The 24355-nt window shown below is 39.5% G+C and overlaps 1 protein-coding gene across 1 annotated transcript in view; it reads left to right on the forward strand.

The window, feature by feature from the left end:
• Nucleotides 1–24355, forward strand: part of RNF13 (ring finger protein 13) — a 182015-nt gene that overhangs the window by 32753 nt on the left and 124907 nt on the right. The window contains exons 2-3 of the mRNA XM_053599620.1: nucleotides 5790–5919; nucleotides 13182–13262. Coding sequence (XP_053455595.1) covers nucleotides 5806–5919; nucleotides 13182–13262 — 195 coding nt within the window. The 5' untranslated portion in view covers nucleotides 5790–5805. The remainder of the gene's footprint in view (nucleotides 1–5789; nucleotides 5920–13181; nucleotides 13263–24355) is intronic.

A 24355-nucleotide genomic window follows, 5' to 3' on the forward strand; every position in this document is an offset into this window, starting at 1 on the left:
AGTATGAAGATTCCCATTGCTGTTGAGTTCAACTTTTATTCCATGGTGGTCTGAGAAGATATAAGGAATAATTTTGTGATTTTAAATTTGATCTATTTTGGAGAATGACTTGTGGGCTGATGAAAAGAATGTATATTCAGTTTTATTAGGGTGAAATGTTCTATAGAGGTCTGTAAAGTCCATTTGTTCTGGGGTCAGGTTTTAAGTCTAATATTTCTTTGTTTAGTTTCTTCTTGGAGGATCTATCCAAAACTGTCAAAGGGGTGTTAAAATCTCCAACTATTATAGTGTAGGAAGATATCAAGTTGTTCATATCCATTAGGGTCTGCTTTATGAATTTAGGAGCATTCTGGTAGGGTGCATAAATGTTAATTATCAAAGTCTCTTCATGTTGGGTGTTTTCCTTGACAAATACGTAGTGACCTTCCTTATCTTTCTTTCTTTTTTTTTTTTTTTATTGTTGGGGATTCATTGAGGGTACAAAAAGCCAGGTTACACTGAATTCCATATCTTTATTTATCTCTGTTGGTTTAAAGCCAATTGTATCTGCTACTAAAATTGCAACCCCTGTTTTTTTCTGGTTTCCATTTTCCTGTGTTATACAACTCCATCCCTTCACCCGCATCTATTTTTATCCTTTATGGTAAGGTATCTTGTATATAGCAGATATCTGGTCTGAGTTTATGTATCTGGTCAGCCAGCCTGTGCCTGTTTAGAGGACAATTTGAACCATTTACATTAATTGAGAGAATTGATAAGCCTGGTTGTATTTTGGGTGTCATGATTTTCAGAGGTCCAGTGGACATTTATAATCCTTTCACCACTGTGGAAGCTGGGTATTGTTAAAAAATTTTTGGGTGAGTTTACTTTGGAGGTAGAGCATTGTGGTGGTCATTATGGAGGATAGGTCTGAGAATATCCTGGAGAGCTGATTTAGTTATGGCAAATTTCTTCAACATGCCTGTGTCATTAAAGTATTTGATTTCTCTATCACAAATGAAACTCAGTTTAGCTGGAAACACGATCCTGGGCTGGAAGGTGTTTTGTTTTAGGAGACTGAAAGTTGATGACTGTCTTCTGGCTTGAAACATGTCAGCTGAGAGATCTGCTATCATTCTGATACTTTTTTTTTATTATGTCTGGCTGCTTGCAGAATTTTCTTCTTCACCTTAACTTTGGCAAAGTTGATCACAATGTGTCTAGGAGATGCTTTATTTGGATGGAGTCTTGCTGCGCTTCTGAAACTGTCTGCTATCTGAAGTTCTGTATCTCTTGCAATGCTTGGGGAATTCTCCAAAATCTCTTGGAGTAGAGCCTCTGTACCTTTAGGACCATCCTCTTCTCCTTTGGGAATTTCCATAAGACGAATGTTTAATCTTTTGGATTAAAGATTCAAGATTCAAGTTGTGATCCCACAACTCTCTCAGGGAATGATCAGTTTTTGCTCTCCATTTGTCTGCCTCTTTGAGTGTTTGAGGATGTTCAAAAGCTTTGTCTTCAGTTTCAGAGATCCTTTTCTTTTGCCTGGTCAACTATTACAGAGGGATTCTACTGTATTTTGGAGCTCCTTAACTACCTTTTTTGTTTCCTTGAGCTCTGCTATCTCTTTTCTCATATGTCCATATCTTTGGTGACTTGGGCTTTGAACTCATTAATTTCTTGAGATAATGTTAGAACTACTCTTGGAATTCAATTTCTATTTTTTCTTCCATTCTATTTATTTTATTTGCCATCCATATTCTGAATTTGATTTTTGACATTGCTGCTGATTGTGCAGTTGTATCTCCTTTGTCATTTCTTGGGGGTTGATCTACTCCGATTATTCATGTTGCCAGAGTTCTTCTGTTGGGTCCATACCATGTTTATTTTCCACCATTTTGTTATTAGAACTGGTAAGGTGAGATTGAATTGGGGTTCCCAGGTAGTAAAGATAGCCCCTTACCAAGGCACTAGGCTTTATAATTGTGGCTTATCTCCTGTAACCTTACAAAGGCCCCTTTCAGAGTTTTGGCCAGAGACTCTGAGGACCTACTTGGTGAGATAGTGCAAGCTAGCTCTGTTTTGATGTTAGCCAACCTCTACCATATCCTAATAAACCACAGTATTAGGTTTAAATCTTGACTATGAAGAGATACAAACAGCTGTGGTGCCCAGCCCCCACCCTTCAGTTCTTTTCTGATAGAGAACTTGAAGGTCAACCTCAGAATGTCCTGGAGTAGATAACCCCAGACACGAGCTCCAATTAAATTGTCTCAGGCAGGGCAAACCCTGCTCAACAGAGAGGGATTCAAGTATTTCCAATAGCACAATTAGAGTCAGGGATCCACACTCCCACCTGACAGATTGAGTCCACACTGTTGTCTGTTTCTCTGCTCACAGGCCCAGATGGAGCTGGGGACCATGCCCCCGCCCACTAGTCTCAGTCCACACACAGGTAGCCTCTGCTTGCCAGACCAGTTGGAGTCAGGGGACCACACTCTGCCCACCAGTCTCAGTTCACTGGCGGGCAAGCTTCTGTTTGCAGGCTCTGTTGGACTGAGGGCACTGGCCCTGCCCTCTGGTCTTAGTCCACACCCAGCTAGCCTCTGCTCACCAGAACAGTTGGAGTTAGGCGACCACAGCCTGCCTGCCAGTCTCAGTGTACTGCCTGGTAAGACTCTGTTCGCAGGCTCTGTTAGAGTCAGGGCACCTGACCCTACCCGCAGGTCTCAGTCCTCACCCGGTAAGCCTCTGCTCACCAGCCTCGCTGGAGAAGAGACCATGCCCTAGCCCTCAGGTCTTGGTTCATACGCAGCAAGCCACTGCTCAAGATTTCTTTTGGAATCAGGGGACCATGCCCTTTCTCTCTGGTCTCAGTCCATGCCTAGGAAGCCTCTGCTTGCAGGCCCAGCAGGGGCTGGGGACCAGCCCTGTCTGCTGAACTGAGTCCACACAGGGCAACTACTCTCCTGCTGTGCATGCCATCTGAGCTGGGAGTTCTGCACACTGTCCTGCCAGACACAGCCCAAACCCGGGGTCAACACCACCACTAGCTGGGCATAGTCATAACCAGGGGACTGCTCCACTTCCTGCTGAGTGTCCCTTTCTTCTCACACCCTTTTTCTTCCCTTTTAGTCACAGATTCTGCCCTAATGGTTGGCAGTCCACACTATGCCCAGATATTTCAGGACAAGACCAAACACTCTGTGCTCTGCAGGGGGCAGAACTTCAGACCGCCATGTGAGGCAGACTGGGAGTTTGGCCTTGTGGGGGAAAATATCTGTTCAGGTTTATGCCTGGCAGGGTGGGGTCTAGGTTCATAAGTGAGACCTTCCTGGAGAAAGAGACCTGGAGTTTAGTGGCTCTCTCCAGCGAGGTAAAATGAGAGGTTTTTTGTTCCCTGCTCAATTGCAGATAACCTGTGGCAGGCCTCCTGCTTGGGGGAAGGGTCTCCCATCCTCTAGTCGATAGGCTTTGTACCTGTAATTTATTTTCTTGAATGCTCTTCCTTGGAGTTACAGCTTGCTGAACTTCTTTCTTGGCTCAGCTCCCCATCTTTGGCTTCATAGAGTCTGATTCCGTCTAGTTTTTCTTCCTCTGCTCAAGAGCCTCTGCTGAGAGTTGCTACTAGTCGGCCATCTTCCCAGAATTCCCTAGTCTACAGATTCCATGCAATCCCTATCAAAATCCCTATGAATTTTTTTTTTTTTTTTACAGAAATAGAAAAATCCCTGTTAAACTTCATATAGACTCTCAAGGGATCCCTGAATAACCAAAGCATTATTGAAAATGAACAAAACCAGAAGTATCCTTTTCCTCATTTCAAAACTTGCTACAAAGCTACAGTAATTAAAATGGTGTGGTACTAACATAAAGAGAAACAGAAAATGGAATGAAGAATAGAGCCCAGAAATAAAGTGTCATGTATACGGTCATGTGGCCCAAGAGTGCCAGTACCATTCAGTGGGGAAAGGAGTTATACACAGTGTTTTCAACAAATGGTATTGGGAAAACTGAGTGTGCACAAGCAAAAGAATATGGTTGGACCCTACCTTATGCAAAAATGAACTCAAAATGGATCAGAGACCTAAATGTAAGAGCTAAAATATATATGAGACTCTTAGAAGAAAAGTCAGGGACAAACCTTCATGACATTGGAATTGGCAGTAGGTACAGTGTGTCTTCAATTTGCTAAATATATATTTGAATATACAGTGGGCCCTTTGTGCCCATGAATCCATGGATTCAACCAGCCCCAGCACAAAAATAATTGGGATAAGAAAGCACCTGTACTGAACATGTACAGGCTTTTTCCCTTATCATTATTCTCTAAAGAATACAGTTTAACAACTATTTATATTACATTGTATCAGTTATGATAAGTAATGCAGAGATAACTATAGGTTATACGCAAACAGTATGCCATTTTATATAAGGGACTCGAGCATCCTCAGATTTTTGGGGGCAAGTCCCCACAGATACCAAGGAACAACTCTGCACAGTGTTATGTTATAAAATTTTACTTAAGAAACTGATGCAAGAAATCTATATGTTTTAAAAATAGCTTATTTAGATATAATTCACACACTGTAAAATTCAGCCACTTATACAGCACAGTGATTTTTAATATATTTATATAGTTGTGCAATCATCACCACAATCTAATATTAGAACGTTTTCATCATCCCTCCCCCTGTAAAAACCCCTCATCCATTAGCTGTCATTCCTTATTCTCACTTTCCCCTCCCGCAACCCTCCACCTACCTGCCCAGCCCTAGTCAACCAGTAATTTACTTTCTTTGTGTGTGGAACAAATCTATACTTTAATATGTTTTCATTTTTATTTCATCTCTTCTATTAATGGCTTTGTCAGATAGTAGTTTAAAAATTATTCACAGGTATTTTCAGGTGTTTCACAGGTGTTTCAGTCAAAGATTAAGAGTTTGAGTCTGTATGGTGGCTTTCAAATCCAGAGCACTTACCAACAATAATTGTCATCAAAATTGGTATTACATGAGTTGGTGGTATTTAATGAAGTAATTCATTTAAAAGGGCCTTGTTTTTGTAAACTTTGTTTTTACTTGTTTAAAAGTATATTATATGATTGATTGAAGTTTATGAATGAGGATTTTGATATTTACTTGGTTAACATTTAGTCTTTCATGATATTTGTTTTTCTTTGTACAATAGGTATCATGTAGAAGACAGGATGGATCTGGGGTAGTTAGGCTGCTGCCTTTAGGGTATAGAAAGGCAAAAAAGTGTAAATTGTTAGTAGGTAAAGGATAAAAAGTATTACTTTATGATAAGCAGCTATTCTTTACCCTCCATCATCTAATGTGGATGCAACATGCAAGAGTAAATAAAAAGTAAATTTACACATGCCTTTATATTGAATCGAAGGCTAATTTTTTTTAAATTGTAGAAAACTTTAAAGCAGAGGCATTTGTGCATGTGTGTTAACTAGTAATACAGTTGAAATCTAATTTCTTTGAAAACTGGGTTTGTAGACTATGCTATAAACAGCACTATGGGAAGATGTTTGTTTTGTGATTAAAACACAGAGCTTAGAGTCTCCATGAATTATGTAGGTATTTGAATAAACTTGGATTTTTACCTACATATCCAAATCTGTGTAAATTCTTATGATGTTGAAATAAGAAATAAACTTATTGTTGTTGAAATAAACTCTAATTTTAATGTGAACATGTTTGTAGTTACAAGGGGTATTTTTGGATATTAAGAATTGATATATCAGACGACTAAATAAAGCCCTCGCTCTCACTGTTACTCATGTCCTCGTCTTCCAGGTGGTTTTACTGCACCATGCTGCTCTCCCTGGGCATGCTCATGCTGTCGGCCACACAAGTCTACACCATCTTGACTGTTCAGCTTTTTGCATTCTTAAACCTACTGCCTGTAGAAGCAGACATTTTAGCAGTAAGTATAGTAAAATTTATCTATGTCGTAAGTCATCTTTTAAAGAAAAACTTTTAGCCCTGAATGATGGAATCTTATGTTTTTACCTACACACATACCCAAGTACAAATACATAGTTACTTGAAAGTGGGGCATCTGATTCATTTTTTATTGCTTAATATTTAACGTAAGATCTCATGCATAAGTACCTGATTCATGATGTTGATTTTGAGGATATGTGTGCATCCATGGGTGCTTGTGCACACATAACTGTAAGCTCGTGTGTTTATGTAGCATTTTACTGCTTTTCTTGGTACCAATGTATCTCTGATGACTTTAAGATCTCAGTGGTATCTCTTTTGATAATAATATTTAAACAAATTCTACAAGATGTCCATAGAAAATGTCAACCTAAGATTAGCATTAATGTATCACAAGAAAGCACAGTGATCCTGTCTTTTTTTTTTTTTTTTTTTGTAGAGACAGAGTCTCACTTTTATCACCCTCAATAGAGTGCCGTGGTGTCACACTGCTCGCAGCAATCTCCAACTCCTGGGCTTAGGTGATTCTCTTGCCTCAGCCTCCTGAGTAGCTGGGAGTATAGGCACCCACCACAACGCCCAGCTATTTTTTTGTTGTAGTTTGGCCAGGGCTGGATTTGAACCCGCAACCCTCGGTATATGGGGCCGGTGCCCTACCTACTGAGCCACAGGCGCCGCCCAGTGATCTTGTCTTTGATGATGGTTAGAAATGTTTTGAAAGTAGAAAATTGTTCCTTAAAACCTTAGATATCCTCGCTAGGTTACCGTCCTACGGTCTTCTACACTCAAAGTGTATGGACAGTCCTTGACTTTAGATGGTTCAACTAATTAATGATTTTTTAACTTTATGATGATGCCAAAGCCATATGCATTCTGATGAATACTCCTTGACCTAACATGGAGTTATGTCCCGATAAACTCATTGTAAGATGAAAATATTGTGAGTAGAATTTGACTCACAAAACATTTCTGACTTATGATATTTTTAATTTTTGAGGGATTTATGCAGATGTAACTCCCATTGTAAGTCAAGGAACATCAGTTTCCTATTTTCTATTTCTCATTTTTTTTCAAAGTAGAGAAAGAGGACGTAGCTGTATGTGTGCACACGTACTTCAGGTCTGTGCTGAAGACCTGCTATTTTTACTTTATGATGCAACTGGTTTGCTCAGTGATAACAGGTGAGAAATAGAAGGGCTAGAATTAGTGCTTACCAAAGTTTGATATGGTTCTTACCTGTGCTTCTGCATATTGTGGCACTTCTGGAAGATTCCAGGATCATTATAGAAATTGGGCAAGCCAGGCTGGTTTCCACACTGTAGCCTTTGAAAGCAGAGCAACTTTAGTAGTCCAGTAAGATTTCACACCCTCTGTCACCCTTTTTAGGGAACTTGTTGATTAGACTTGTTTCCTGGAATAGTCTGGGTCTTTTTCATGTGGAGTCGAAGGAGAATCTTTAAGGATTAAATCCATTGCTATTCAAATCTCCCCTTTACATTGGTCCCCAAAGTCTTGGCAATATTCTTGCAATGACTTTCTCCTTGTCTCCCTTTACCTCTCTTTTCTTAAAGGAAAAAGAGGTAAATGAAATGATGCCAAGGGAGAGAGTCATTGCGAGAATATTCCCAAGACTTTGGGGACCAATTTGGGGGCTCCTTTGATTTCTTCCATTTTATTTTTCTCTTTCTCCCCAGCTGTTGCTGTTAATGGCTGTCATTCTTTTTGTCTTCTTTCTTTCTTTTATACCTGAGGGGGATTTTTATTCTAGGTGCAGCTGTCTGATGGGTTAAATGATTTTCAGCAGACTGCTTTGGGAACTTAAATAGCTTTATGACCTTGATCAAATTACTTAGCTGCTTATAAACCCCTCAGTTTATTTGCAAACTCTGGAGTGTTGCAGTGATGATTAAATAAGCCAAACTGCTTAGTAACAGACACGTAGTAAATGTTTTGTGTATCATTTTTAATCTTCATTATTGAGATGGGTGCTAGCAGCCTCATCACCCCCATAATTTGGATGCCGGCGGCCTCATGATGGCCTCACACCACCTCCCTGGGTAAGAGGAAGGGGAAAAAGAGGTAAATGAAATGATGCCAAGTACCATTACTCTTAGATTGGTCTGGATCAGGCCGGAACAGAACAAGATAAGAACTAATGGGCCAAGTACGGTCATGATGAGAGTTAACAAGCTAAGTGCTGTGACAAATTGTTTTACTTATTCTCTAATTGCCAGATCTGCTTGATGTGTTGCCAGATCTGCTTGATGTGACCTTTATGTTACCGATCTGCTAATCCATTAAATTGCAAGGTTTGCCTCTGTAAAAGACCCCATGCTTGCTTTTTGCTTCTTTTGCCAACTTTTAGCCCACCTGTTTGTCCCTTTGCCAATTTTCAGACTAGAAAAACCCCAACTTCAGACCCCTCTAGGCTCTCTCACTTAGTCTGCTTTAGACTTTGCTGAGACCGCCCCGTGGTTAATAAAATTTTGAACTTCTGATTTAAGTCAGTGGTCCTTATCTTGCCCCATAACATTTATAACTATCATTCTTTTTTTTTTTTTTTTGTAGAGACAGAGTCTCACTGCCGCCCTTGGGTAGAGTGCCGTGGCGTCACACGGCTCACAGCAACCTCTAACTCTTGGGTTTACACGATTCTCTTGCCTCAGCCTCCCGAGCAGCTGGGACTACAGGCGCCCGCCACAACGCCCGGCTATATAACTATCATTCTAATCATCCTTCACTCATCCCTTCAAGAAGATATGAAACTACCCAAGCTTTGTTTTTTAATTAGAGACAAAACAAAATGTTAGCTGTAGAAGAACAGTCAATCCTTTCTGCCAACAGTATTCCCTGTGCATTAGGCATTGATGTGTGGAATATATGTTGATGTCATCTAGTGGGCGAACCATGAGCCTGGGTGCTGCTTAAATCTGCTCTCTGTGCTGGCACCGGAGGACAGAAGGCTGACTGAATGCAGAGAGAGCTGGAGGGGAGTAGCTTATGGAAGCATATAACTTGTAAAAAGAGGAACTAAAAATCAAGGCAGAGGAACTGGATGTGACACAATCATTCAAAGGAAGTGAATCAGGAAGTAGAAAACATTAGCTTTTCCTTTCAGTTGTATAAAGGCATCCCTGAAATCTGAGCTTGTAGTAATACAGATTTAAATTATTTGGACATCAGGTTGATTCTGCTTACATTTGGAGAAGAATTAGGATGCCTCTTTTGTAAAGAAAAGTCAACTTTAGTTGTATTATTTGTATGCCAAGATGCCTTTCATTTTGGTTTTTGTGGGGTTTTGTTGTTGCTGTTGGCAGCTGAATTCCCACTTGACTTTTAATTCCTTGACAACGGTGTTTGTCCAACTAGTTGGTGAGTTCTGAGAGGCTCTGGAGATGCTACTGAAGCATGTCCCTGACTAGTCAGTAAGCCCTCTTACCCCGAGTGCCTGGAAGGCAGGACTGTGTCTCACTAAACTTTATGTTCCTGGTGCCTCGTGTCAGTTACACAGCAGGAATTCAATAAACGTTTGTGCTCAGTACCTTCCTGGAGAGATTTAGTTCTGTCATATTTTCTTTTAATAGCATTTTTTCCTTGGTACTTTTAGATTATTATTTTCATATTTTATCTCACTGTTTCTCTTTCCTTTGACCCCCAAATGAATGTAACATTGCTTATGTAGGTTTATGAAAGAAACATGGCATTTTAGAACTGCACTTTAGAGATAACTCCATCAAGCTAAATATTCTTAGGCCCACAGACCACAATTGACTGATTAGCTTTGAGTTGTGCTATGATCTTATTGAAAGCAGTATCCATCTTAGATCTTAGTTTCATAGAGTCAGGCAATCTAATCCTCAGTCTACCTTTTGGTTTTGTTGTCTAGAGTTGCCAGAGAGAATTGGTTTCTTGGATAGTTGTGAGGGTCAGAGATTGAAGTAAGCAGAGAAGTGCCCAATACCTGGTAGGGTGAATGGATTGGATTGTTTATCCAAGCTCATAGCATGATAGCCATGAGCTTCAGCCATGGAGTTACAATCTGGGCTGAATTTCAGCTCCACCTCTAGGTAGTTACATGACTTTGGGTAAATTATTTAACACTTCTTAAATTGTAGTTAACTAATTATAAAAGTGAGAATGTATGAAAGACTTCATAGGTAGTAGGTTAAGAGCCAGGGCTCTGGAGCTAGACTGCCTGGGTTAGAATCCTGTTTCCTCTAATTGTACTAGAGCAAATGATTTTCAACCTTTTGTGATCAGTCTATAGAATAATAATCTCCAACCTTTTTCATACCAGGCACCATGTTTCAAGGAAGACAGTTTTTTTCATGGATGGGAGTGGGGTGAGGGTGGGGGCAGAAGGCAGAACTCAGGAGGTGATACAGGGATGGGGAGTGGCTGAAACTTCACTTGCTTATCTGTTGCTTACCCCCTGCTGTGCACCCAGTTCCTAAAAGGCCACAGACTGGACTGATTTTTGGCACCAGGGACCTGTTTTATGGAAGATAATTTTTTCATGGATAGGGAAGTGGTGTGAGGCGGATGGGACGGGAGGTGGAGCTCAGGTGATGATAATATGTGACCAGGTTGGTAACAGTTTGTGTACCTCTGCTGGTTGGCAGCCCAGGGGTGAGGACTGCCGTTATATAGGTGTCCCAAAAGTCACCTCACATAGGGAAAATGGGAAATTGTAGGTAAATGTACCCTTATTTACAAAGTATTCATTATAAAATTTTATAAAGGTAGACAACAAATAGAGAATATTTTGTGACTATTTTATAAACTTTTGTAATTCATTTTTGCTATGTCTGATGACTTAGGGGCAATTTTTGGGACACCTTGTAGAAAGACATTGGTAGCAATAGTAGCCTATTTTTGTTGGGTTTTTGTGAGGATTAAATACATCAGTACCTACAAAGTGAAACATGATGTGCTCAATAATTGTTAACTATTACTTTCTAAATTAAATTAAACTTTCTGTTAAGCCTTCTGGCAAGATGGATGATTGATAAAGGGAAATACTCCTTCAGAATAGGTGTACTTACACAGCTATGATTTAAAAATAATAATAAAAAAAGAAAATGGAAACAAAAAAATAGGTGTACTCAAACTGTTACATGGTAACTACTGAGGATGGGATTCTAGACAAGAGCAACTATTTTCTTCAGATTTTTTTGACAGTGAATATGCTTTAATGTTAGGAATATTGCTCCTCTTTCCCCCATACCAAAAAAGTAAAGCACCTCTGTTTTGTTTTTTTAGTCTCATTTACAGTAGAAATGTTTTTTGTTTTAACCAATGTGATTTTAAGAGTCGGTAAGGCGCCGGCCCCATATACCGAGGGTGGCGGGTTCAAACCCGGCCCCAGCTGAACTGCAACCAAAAAATAGCCGGGCGTTGTGGCAGGCGCCTGTAGTCCCAGCTACTCCGGAGGCTGAGGCAAGAGAATCGCTTAAGCCCAGGAGTTGGAGGTTGCTGTGAGCTGTATGATGCCATGGCACTCTACCAAGGGCCATAAAGTGAAACTCTGTCTCTACAAAAAAAAAAAAAAAAGAGGCAGCGTGAGACAATCCTTATTTTATTGTTAGAGAAAGAATGATTTCAGAGCAAAACTTATTCCAAGTCCCAATGTTACAAGTTCAAGTTATATATTTTATTTCTGTAATTTTAGCAACAAAAGTAAAAACTGTAAGTGATAAAGAGTATCTTAGTATAGTAGTAGATATTCCATCTCCTGATTTTAAAATTGCATTTTTAAAGTATACTTATATACATTTATATTTTTCTTTGGTTTATATTCATTAATCTAGATCAATGTCTTTATATTGATGTCCTTGGTTTGGAGGGAGGATAAATGATTTTCTCAAGTTCAACACTAAGCTGAGTATAGTTGACTTAAAGAAAGACGTTTTAATTAAGAGATTAAATGATAAATTGTGATAATGGGTTTAAAAGCACTCTAAAGTGTTTTGTAAACTATAAAGCACTCTGCAAATACAAACTATTGTTGCTGTTACGACAGTGGGCAGTCACCCAAAAGCAATTACCACGTATACTTCGTGGTCTCCAAGTACACTGCTAGACTGATTATCCCAGAGGTAATGGGAAGGATAGGTTCTGTGCCCAAATTCAGGCGCTTGAATCACACAGTTTATTGAATTAATTAGAAACATACAGTGAGAAGCAAAGATAAAAGATGGATGTGCAAAGGCACTTAGGACCGGGTTTGGGTGAAATGTATGAACCACACTACCTGAATCCTGTGTTACCTGTTATAATTTGTCCAATCTCTCTCTCTGGCTGCATTAGCTTGCCCTGTTGACAGTGTGATTATCAGGACCTGAGTTGAATGTAAGCCAGAGGGACTTGACAGTTAGAAGGTGTCTGGATCCAACATTTGCTTGATTGATTGGAGAAATCCAGGGCATTCATACTTGGTAACAGCTCAGACTTGCTGTTAAACCGTGGAGCTATTTATTTGCATGCCTCTGTCAGATGACACAAGAGATAGAATGGGGCTCACCAATGGGTATTTGATTTAGGGATGACAGCTATCAATCTGGACATGTGACCTAATCCATGCTTTGTGAATATTTAAGGTTTGCTCAATTCTTCTATCTTTTTTTTTTTTTTAGCTCTATAACACTCTTACTTTGTTCCTTTTGTCTATCTTCAAACCATCCTTTTGATTTATATTCAAAACAAATGTGTTCTATTTTTCTATTTATAGCCTATAGCTTATGGACTATTTTAATTTCTAGCATGACTGAATTTTCACTGGTGTTTCAAAAGTTACTTTTTTACTTTTCTATGCTAATTTTATCCATCTTCCTTATTTCTCTTGCTTTCTATATAGCGGATTGAACATTAAATCAAACTGTTATAATATAGAGATAATAAAATGGAATTCTCTTGCTGGAAGATGATCTGTCTAGAATATTCCTTGCTAGGAAATTGTCTGCAGGAAAAACTCAGCAGTAGGCTGTTTAATGTTATAAAATTACCGTTTGATAATAATGTATGAAATCGAATCCAATTTAAGCAGTAGTGTATGTTGTAAATTGTGTTATTCCTTGCTATTTTACTGGATGGACATTTACGAAGTTGATTTTAGTGCAATAAAATGACTGTTACAGTAAATCAGAATGGTAGAAATAATAATCTACATAATTTAATAAACTTTTGTTTTTGATGTTATGTATAAATTGGTTTTAACTTAATTATTTTTAATTTTATATTTAGTATAATTTTGAAAATGCATCTCAGACATTTGATGACCTTCCAGCAAGATTTGGTTATAGACTTCCAGCTGAAGGTTTAAAGGTAAGAAAAATAATAATATATGGTAAAGGCCTAGGTAATAAGGTGATTTTTATTGTTCGTTGTTACTTTAAGAATAAAAACATTTCTTACTATTTATTATTATAAAACCCATATGTAGTCATTTGTAAAAGGTACGCAAACTATTCAAAAAATCTGAAAAAGAAAGTGAAAAGTTACCTGTTATTGCCTTATTCTGAACTAGCCCCTGTTAACATTTTGGTACATAATATGTCAGACCTGTTTTTCGGGATATGTGCCATGTATATGTGTGATTGTAGATGTATGTACATATATACATATGTATATATATTTATTTATGTAAATGCTGACATATATAGCTAATCTACATTTAATACTAATAGAAACATGTTATTTGGTTATTCAACTTTTTCACTTGTATATCTAGATCATCTTTTCATGATGATAGGAAAGGATCTACATTATTATTTGTAATGGCTGTATGGTTTTACAACATCATGAAATAGTATGGTTTTTGAACATTGATTTAATTTTTCATAGTAGACATTTAGGTTGTCCAGCTTTTACTTTTGCAAACATTGCTACAATGAATATTTTCATACTTGTGTTCATCCATTTTTTCCATAGGACATATTACAAATGTAGAATTCCTTTATTCCTGGGATGCACATTCAAAATTTTATTCTGTATTTCTGGGTCATCTTCCAGAATCTTTGGGACAATTTAGAATTCCATCAATAATGTCTGAGCCTGTCCTTTTTCTAACACCCTCTTTAATACTAGATATGATCAAATTTTGGCTAATTTGATTAAAAAAGGGGATAAAGTTAAACATCTTAATGTTTTTTGTTGTGTATGGGTGTGTATAGGGAATTGACTGTTTCCACTCTTTGATCATTTTAAAATTAAGATATTTCTCTTTTCTGTATTGATTTGTATGAATTGTTTATATATTGGAAGTATTGATTTATTGTTTGCCATGTATGCTTCAGATCATTTCCTCAAGTTTTTCCTTATCTTTTAATTTTGTTTAAGGTTTAAGAAGTTTTTTGTTGGGCGGTGCCTGTGGCTCAGTGGGTAGGGTGCCGGCCCCATATACTGAGGGTGGCAGGTTCAAACCCAGCCCCAGCCAAACTGTAACAAAATATAGCCGAGTGTTGTGGCGGGCACCTGTAGTCCTAGCTTCTTGGGAGGCTGAGGCAAGAGAATCGCCTAAGCCCAGGAGTTGGAGGTTGCTGTGAGTTGTGACGTCACTGCACTCTACTGAGGGCGATAAAGTGAGACTCTGTCTCAAAAAAAAAAAAAAAAGAAGTTTTTTGTCTATGTAGTTTAAAATTATCTTTTTTTGTCTGTCTCTGGGATTATGGTTAAAAAATCCTTCCTCATTCCAAGATATTATGAAGTTTTTATGCTGTGTAAGTTAGAATAAATGAAACTGTGTAGATAATTCTACAGAATATTTTTAGTTTGTTCTGACTTGCTTAAAATTTCTTATTGAAGTACCACAGACCTGTTATTGTCAATTTGGATGTTAGGCACCTCTGGGAGCTTTTAATTTTAATTTTAATTTTTTCATTAAGGAGGCCCGGGCTGGGTTCGAACATGCCAGCACAACATCCCCCAGTGCTCTAACCACTGAGTACAGGCACCCAGGCTCAGCTTTTAATTTTTAAAAAGATTTTGAATTATTAAAAAAAATTCCTTGCATTGTTAACTATTTCTCATTGTAATGATACTTAATTAGAAAAGAAATATACTTTAAAAAAAAGAAACACCTTTTCTTATTCCTTCCTTACCTATAGACATTAGTCACACTTCCCTTTTCAGAACTAATTATTTTTAGTGATTTTATAAGCCTGTACATGTAGTGCTTTTCTGAACATGTAGTGCTTTTTAATTCTTTTTTGTTTATTTTTTGTAACTTGTGTATATGAAAGGTTTAATTCTTACAGTAGAATCTGCACTAGCTAGTTTTACGCAGAAAGGGATTTTTTTTTGTTTTTCTTAGAACATTTTAGGCTTTCAGAAAAGTTGTGAGAATAGCACGGCATACGCCTGCAGGCATTTCCCAGACTGGCGGCTGTTGAAGTCGTGCCATACCTCCCCACTTGCCTCTCTCCATCCACCTTCTTTTGCACTGACCTGTCTGAAAGTAAATAGCAGCTACTGTAACCCTGTATCCTCCTTCTGCCAAGATCGAGGATCTCCCCGGAGAGAACAAGGACAGGCAAGTTAGCCAAAGCTTCCCATGTCCCAGGCATGTCCTTCAGGGCTTTGTGGAAATCCTGGAATCCAGGGGGAAATTTCTTGTTGCATTTCCTTGTCTCCCGCCTTTTCCTTCTGGCCCCTCAACAAGGACAGGTTTGACAAGTCCAAGCCATGGTCTGGAGGGGCCTGATCATTACTTCTTGGTCAGACCTAGGTTGGACATTTTTGGCAAGAGTGATGCCGGGTGATGCCACAGCTGTCACGCCAGGAGGCTTGCACTGTTAGTCTTTTCTTTACCAGGCCATGCTGACAGTGGTCACCTGGTTGCCATTTCTTTCTTTCAGCTTCTATTGACGGCGTTTCTGGGTTATACACTTCTCTTGTATCCCCAGGTGGCGGGCAAAGTAAGGCAGCTTGCTGGGGTCTCTTTTCTAAGGGCTCTGATCCCATCATGAGGGCTCCACTCTCATGACCTGATCACCTCCCAAAGGCCCCATCTCCATATACTATTACGTTGGGGATTAGAATTTCAACACACAAATTTTGAGGGGACTCATCTGGTCCATTGCAGAGCCCTGGTTCCTTGTAGGAGGATGGTCTTTGGAAACCAGTTCTGGGCATGCTCACTGCTGCTGGGCTGTTGCTGCTCCTAGACTCTGAGGACTGAGTGAGGAAATTCCCTACAAGCTCCTGCCAATGCCCCAATGCTACCATGGTCCCTCTGTTTCCCCCACCCCCACCCAACATGTCTTCACCTCCCTTCAGAACAGATCAATTGAAATGCCGGGGTGTAGATGGGTGCAGGGCTCAGGCCTGTAACCCCACACTCTGGGTGGCTGAGGCAGGAGGTTCACTTAAGGCCAGGAGTTTGTGGCTAGTTTGGGCAATGTACCAAGACCCTGTCCCTGAGAAAAAAGTTTTAAAATTAGCCAGGTGTGATGGGGTGCATGTGTAGTCCCAACTACTCAGGAGGCCAAGGCAGGAGGATTTCTTCAACCCAAGGGTTGAAGGCTGCATTGAGCTGTGATTACGCCATTTCCCTCCAGCCTGGGTGACAGGGTGGCACCCCATCTCTAAAAAAAACATTGCCCATGGGAAGAAGCATACAGAGAAGGGCACCCAGGAAAGAAAGAATTTCTACCACATCAGTGTGTCCCTGACCAGCAGCCCTGTGGCTTCAGCCAGGGGCCTGAAGAAGGATGAGCTGCTTGAGGCCCCAGGACCCTCTGAGGGCTGCTCCATGAAGGGACCTGCAAGAGGAGGCGGCTTAGGGGATAAACTGGGGGCTGGGTAGGCCCTGCATTCACGTGGCTGCAAATTTCTGTTCTCATTTTCTAAAAACACGTACTATGAAGATATGGCAGAAAATTCTAACAGTGCAGATGGCCAGGAAGCAAAAGTGGAGGGCGCCTGCTTGTCAGACACCATCTGCAGGTGGCTCCTGGGTCCTTTCTCAGATGCCTTGGAAGCACAGACTCAGAATGATCTAGCAGGATGGTTTTCCTCAATGCTTTATTCGCACCGACACTCATATCAGTTTTTGAGGGCTGCCGAAGTACCACAAAGTGGAGAGCTTATAGCGCCAGACATTTACTTCCTTGGTCTGGATGTGCTGATGGAGCTTTGACGGTCCCAAGGGGCTCCGCCCCAGCCTCCCCGCAGCCTTTGGCGTTCCTTGGCTTATAGGAACCTGCCTGCCACCTTCATCTTCAGGTGGAATGCTGTGTGTGTGTGTGCGCGTGTCTGTCCAAATCTACCTTTTAAAAACTATTTATTCACAACAGAGAAAAGCAACTTCAGGGCTTTTTTCAGGTGCTTCCCAGGTCTCCCCCAAAAAGGAATTTATAAAATTCAAGTATAGTCTAGAGATGCAGTTTCCACAATGTTGCAGGAGTGAAACTCAGAACCGCCTTTCAGGACCAGCTTCAAAGAGGCTCCACTTGGCCCGGCATCTGTAGCACAGTGGTTACAGCACCAGACACATACACCAAAGTTGGCGGGTTCGAGCCTGACCCAGGCCAGCTAACCAACAATGGCAACTGCAAAAAAAACTAGCTGGGCATTGTGGTGGGCGCCTATAGTCCCAGCTACTTGGGAGGCTGAGGCAAGAGAATCACTTGAGCCCAAGAGTTTGAGGTTGCTGTGAGCTGTGAAGCCATGGCATTTTACCGAGGGCGACATAGTGAGACTCTGTCTCAAAAACAAACAAACAAACAACCCCCCCCCCAAAAAAAAACCCAAAGAAGGTCCACTCGATCTTAATAAAAGGGCGAGAACCCATAGGACCAGCTTCAAAGGAGACTGGTGGAGCCACTGGATACACAGACCAACTTGTTTCTTCCTCTCATTTGGAAGCCTCAAAACATTGCTGTGGTTTACCTCAAAAGATTCTGTCTCTACTGTCACCCAAACTAATCAAAGAGAAATCCTGTGCCAGACTGTTTCCCCACATGGGTACTTCCAAATCCAACACCTGGATTTTTCTGATTGATCGATTCTGGGTCATGTAGTTATTAGCTATGTACTTGACGAAATACCTAGCTATGAAAGTGGTTGAGAAATACAGTATACTTGTTATTTTTGTTGTTCTAGTCTGCTTTGGGGAGGTAGGAGTCATCGTCAGCTCAGAAAATTTGAAGCATCAAGAATGATAAGATATTACTGCCATAATTACTCTGTAATGTGGTTCCCTCACCTATCCTGTGTTACAAAGATTTTTCACAGTAGCACCTATAAATCTAGCATGTTTGTGTTAAACACTGCTTGGTATTGAATATGAATGATCATAGTTTGTTAGTCATTTTCTATTAAAAGATATTTTGGTTTCTTAGCCAAAAGTGTTATTTATTTTTTGTTATTTCAGATTAATATGAGGGTACAAACAACTAGGTTACATTGCTTGCATTTGTTAGGTAAGGTCCAAGTTGTAGTTGAGCCTTTCAGGGGTTGTTCTGTATCCTTTACATTGTGCTCATTAAGTGAGAGCTTTACCAATCTCCTTCCTGCCTCCCCTTCTCGCTGCCCCCATCCCCTGCCCACTTGAATTTGTGTTTTTCTCTCTGGTGGACATGTAATTGTTTATCTATTAGTTTATGTATTTGTATGTGCTGTTTTACAACTCAAAAAACTTGGCAATCCTGCATATCCAATATCATAGATAATTTTTCATGTAAAATATATGCATTCATATCATCATTCAGAGTTCTACAGTTTATTACAGTGCAGAATTATACCACAATGTAACCAATTCCCTATGTCATTGGACTTTTAGATTGCTTTTACTTTTTAAAAATTGAAATATTTCGGGGCGGCGCCTGTGGCTCAGTCGGTAAGGCGCCGGCCCCATATACCGAGGGTGACGGGTTCAAACCTGGCCCTGGCCAAAGTGCAACCAAAAAATAGCCGGGCATTGTGGCAGGCGCCTGTAGTCCAGCTACTCGGGAGGCTGGGGCAAGAGAATCGCTTAAGCCCAGGAGTTGGAGGTTGCTGTGAGCTGTGTGAGGCCACGGCACTCTACTGAGGGCCATAAAGTGAGACTCTGTCTCTACAAAAAAAAAAAAAAAAAAAAAAAATTGAAATATTTCAAGCATAGAGTAGGGGAATAATAGAACATCATATATACCTGCGACCTAGATGTTAATATTTACCATATTTTAAAAGAACAAATAAAGTATTACAGATACTATAGAAACTTCCTTTTTATTTTCTTTCTTTTATTTTTAAAATTTGTTTAAAACTGCTCAGTGGACAATTGAAGAACCATCCTTATTATCCTTCCAAATTCTGTTCCCTTTTCTCTACCCTCATAGATGATCATTATCCTGAAACTTATTTGTATTTTTCCATTTATGTTGTAAAACACATTTTTTACCATATATACATTTATAAACATTTTTGAGCTTGCTTTTAAATTTTGTTTGGTTGGTTTTTAAACTTGCTGTTTTCATCCAACACTACATTTGAAATTTATGCTGTTATATATTCCTAATTCATTTTAACTGTTGTATACTATATCTTATGAATGTGTGACAGTTTATATTTTTATTCTTATATTGGTAAATATGTAAGAAGTCTGTTTTTTGCTATTTTTGAATATTCTTCAAAATGTTTTCTTGTGTGCTTTATAACTAGATGCCAATTCACACTCATTAGATTAGTAAAAATATGACAATAATATCAATAGCTGGCAAGGTTATGGGAAACCAGGTATTAAATATACTGCTGGTATATAAGAGTGTCCAGCCACTTTGGAGAGTTTGGTAATATTTCTCTTCTTCTCTAAATGATAATTTGCCATAATGAAATAATTCATTATTTTCTATATTTAACATATTCCCTATTTCATTTAATAAATGAGTAATCATCACTTTTGAAATTAAAGAAAAACTAGTGGCAATACCAACACTATTATTAAGGTGTTCTAATTGTTCTCCCTTCTTTTAATTGTTTACCTGTATAATCTCTTCTTGCCAATTGCCATCCTCTTTGGATACTGTGTGCTGAAATAATTTTTATAGCTAGGATATGCTCATTCCCATCGGTGATTTTAAGTTCTGACCCTTTTAATCAGATTGATAACCAAATTGTGTTCAACGTTAGTTAACCAGGTTGTGTTCAGCTATGAATTGAGTTAATGGTGACAGACTGCACGTTGTAAATGGCAAGTGCTGTGGTAATGGATAATTGAAGGTCTGTTTCCTTCTTTCTGTTTTTAGAAAGCGATATGTTTTTGGTTTCATTACAAAAGCATTTTGCTTAGTCATGATTCACTTTCGTTTACAAAACAGAAGGAGTATTTCTCGAATGCCTCTCAAGTTTTCATGGATTTACTTTCTGTGTTTGTTTCTGAACTCTTGCTATCAAAGATTTTGTTAAGAGTTATGTAATTTATTAACACTTAAAATTTTTATGTTTTTAGAGGATTTGTCAAGTATTATAGATGATAAATTATGCATAACTATGCTTTACTGGGTTGTATCGATTATGTGGCAATTGTAAAGGATATGTATTGCCGGTATAAGCACAATCTATTTAGAATTCTTCTTTGTAGAGAAACTGTCTTCTTGTATGTAGCACATCCTGTTGGCTCAGTGTTTAGATTGGAATGGTAAGGCCTGATTGGATTTTTTTTTTTTTTAAGAATGATGACAAGGTGGTTGTGATAATAATGTGACATCTAACATGTTCCAGAGGGCAGAGTCATTTTGTCTTTAGGAATGAATGAAGCATTATCTGTGTGTGCTCATGAGAAGCACATTAACAGGTAGTCCTTTCTTCATAGAGCTGGAATATTGTAAAATCAAAATCCTGACAAACCACTAAGGTGTCAAGGAAAAGAAAACTGAAAGCCACAGTCTTTGATTTTTTTTTTTTTTTTACCAATTATGTTGTTATCTTTAAGAACTAAATTTAACAATAGAAAGATAAAAAGAATGTTCACCAGGTCTTTCATGATTTCCTTTTAATTAAATATTTCTATATCAATTTGACTAAAAAGGAAATTATTTATCTTATTTCCTAACTTTATTCTGGTCACTAACTATGATTTGTTACCCCTGTCCCCTTTTATCCTTTTATCCTATGATTTGTTACCCTGTCCCCTTTTATCCTTTCAACGGCAAGGTCACTAGCAAACTATTCATTTCTGTAAATTATTTTGAAGTAATAAACTTTGGGAGATGATTTTGTTAATTTACATGTAGATGAAATGCTATTTACAGTGAGGTTAATCTTATTCTGATGATATAAAAAAAGGTACAGCCAGTCAGGACCTGCGATCAGCACCCTCCAGGACCTCCCGAAGAGCTGCGCTGGGACCTGCGATGGGCACCCACCTGGACCTCAGGAAGAGCTGTGCCAGGACCCATGATTGGCACCATCCCACCTCTGGTAGGGCTGCGCAGGGACACGAGATCGGCACCCGGACCTCCGGAAGAACTGCACCCGGAACTCCAGAAGAGCTGCACTGGAACCCGTGATCACCACCCTCCCACCTCCGGAAGTGGGACCCGTGATTGGCACCCTCCTGGACCTCCGAAAGAGCTGCACCCGGAACCTCCTGGACCCGGTAAGAGCTGCGCAGGAACCTGCTACCCTGCCCACTGGGCCTCCACATGCCCTGACCAGGAACTCTAGGAGCCTCGCAACCCCAGGTCCTCCCTCCTGTACCCTCCCTGCCTACATATCACCCGATTGTCTGGCCAAGGACTCTGGTAGCCGTGTGCCCTCCGGAGCCCTCCCTGCCTCTGCGTGGAGCCCTTCTCCTGGCCAGAGACTGCTGGAGCCCAGGGACCTCTGTGTCAAAGTCACTGGGTGCCAGGCACTACCAGAACTGTGCACGCGCACACCCCCCCCCCCATGTCCTCCCCCTCCGTTGCTGGATCCAGGGGTATCACACTCTGGAGCTGCTCCCATAACCAGAACTTCCTGGCTGGGGCAGCCCCAGAAGAGCTACACAGGGTCACTCCCTACAAAGATCCAGCACCAATACAGTGATTCCCCTGGGTCTAATTTTGGAGAGACAGCACCCCAACTCTGAGGACGGCCAGAGGCAACAGTGAAAAACAATCATGACATGAAATCAAAGGAAATACTCTGGCAATATGAATAATCAGAGTAGATGAAGTCCCCCAAGGATCAGTGGGGCAGACACAGCACAAGATCCCATGTACAAACAAATAGATGAGATGTCAGAAATCGAATTCAGAATCTGGATATCAAGTAAGATCGAATTAGAATTCCAAGCAGTAACCCAAAAGATGTCTCAAGAATTCAATGAATTCAAAGACCAAATAACCAAAGATTTTGACACATTGAGACAAGAAGTTGCAGCCCTCAAAGATCTGAGAAACACAGTAGAATCCCTCAGTAACAGAATGGAGCAAGCAGAAGAAAGGATTTCTGACATTGAAGACAAAGCTTTCAAATGCTCCCAAACTCTCAAAAAGGAAGAGAAATGAAGGGCAAAAACAGATCACTCTCTGAGAGAGCTCTGGGATAATTCAAAGAAAACCAAATTTCATCTTATAGGGATCCCTGAAAGTGATGAAGTGCCTTCACAAGACACGGAGTCTCTTCTCCATGAGATTATGAATGAGAACGTTCCAGGATTGCCAAGAGATTCTGAAATTCGGATAGCAGACAGTTTCAGAACTCCAGCATGACTCAACCTGAATAAGACATCTCCCAGACACATCATAATCAATTTCACTAAAGTTAATGAAGGAGAAAATTCTGAAAGCAGCCAGACAAAAGAAAACCATCCCCTACAAGGGCAAGAATATTAGAATAACTGCAGATCTCTCTGCTGAAACCTTTCAAGCTAGAAGAGGATGGCCATCGACTTTTAATCTCCTAAAACAAAATAACTTTCAACCCAGGATCCTGTACCCAGCTAAACTGAGTTTCATTTATGACGGAGAAACTAAATACTTCAACGACATTCACATGTTGAAGAAATTTGCCATAACTAAACCAGCACTCCGGGATATTCTCAGACATATCTTCCATAAAGGCCAGCATAATCCTCCACCACAAAAGTAAATCCACCCAGAAAATTTTAATCAAATTCCAATTTCCACAGTTGCAAAAGGATTAAAAATGTCCACCGCACTCTCGAAAGGCTTATCAATATTCTCAATTAATGTGAATGGTTTAAATTGTCCTCTAAAGAGGCACAGTTTGGCTTAATGGATACAAAAACTTAAGCCACATATCTGCTGCATGCAAGAATCTCATCTTTCATTAAATGACAAATATAGACTCAAGGTGAAGGGATGGTCATCTATACTCCAGGCAAATGGAGTATAGATGGAGAAAGCAGAAAAAAGCAGGCGTTGCAATCCTATTCGCGACGCAATAGGCTTTAAACCAACCGAAATAAGGAAGGATAAGGATGGACACTTCATATTTGTTAAAGGTAATAATATGATGAGATTTCAATTATTAATATTTATGCACCCAACCAGAACGCACCTCAATTTATAAGAGAAACTCTAACAGACATGAGCAATTTGATTTCCTCCAGTTCCATAGTAGTTGGAGATTTAACACCCCTTTAGCAGTGCTGGATAGATCCTCCAAAAAGAAGCTAAGCAAAGGAATTTTAGATTTAAACTTAACCATTCAACATCAGGACTTAACAAACATCTACAGAACATTTCATCCCAACAAAACTGAATACACATTTTTCTCATCAGCCCATGGAACATACTCCAAAATCGACCACATCCTGGGCCACAAATCTAACCTCAGCAAACTTAAAAAAATAGAAATTATCCCTTGCATCTTCTCAGACCATCATGGAATAAAAATTGAACTCAATAACAACAGGAATCTGCATACCCATACAAGAACATGGAAGCTAAATAACCTTATGCTGAAGGATAGATGGGTTATAGATGAGAGTAAGAAGGAAATCACCAAATTTTTGGAACAAAACAAAAATGAAGACACGAATTATCAGAACCTCTGGAAAGGCAGTCCTAAGAGGAAAATTTATAGCACCGCAGGCCTTCCTCAAGAAAACGGAAAGAGAGGAAGTTAATAACTTAATGGGACATCTCAAGCAACTGGAGAAGGAAGAACATTCCAACCCCAAACCCAGCAGAAGAAAAGAAATAACCAAAATCAGAGCAGAATTAAATGAAATTGAAAACAAAAGAATTATACAACAGATCAATAAATCCAAAAGTTGCTTTTTTGAAAAGGTCAATAAAATAGATAAACCTTTGGCCAATCTAACCAGGAAAAAAAGAGTAAAATATCTAATTTCATGAATCAGAAATGGTAAAGATGAAATAACAAGACACCTCAGAAATTCAAAAAAATCCTTAACGAATATTATAAGAAACTCTACTCTCATTAATATGAAAATCTGAAAAAAACCAACCAATACCTGGAAGTAC

The sequence above is a fragment of the Nycticebus coucang genome, chromosome 8 (assembly GCF_027406575.1).
Source record: "Nycticebus coucang isolate mNycCou1 chromosome 8, mNycCou1.pri, whole genome shotgun sequence".
Classification (NCBI taxonomy): Eukaryota; Metazoa; Chordata; class Mammalia; order Primates; family Lorisidae; genus Nycticebus; species Nycticebus coucang.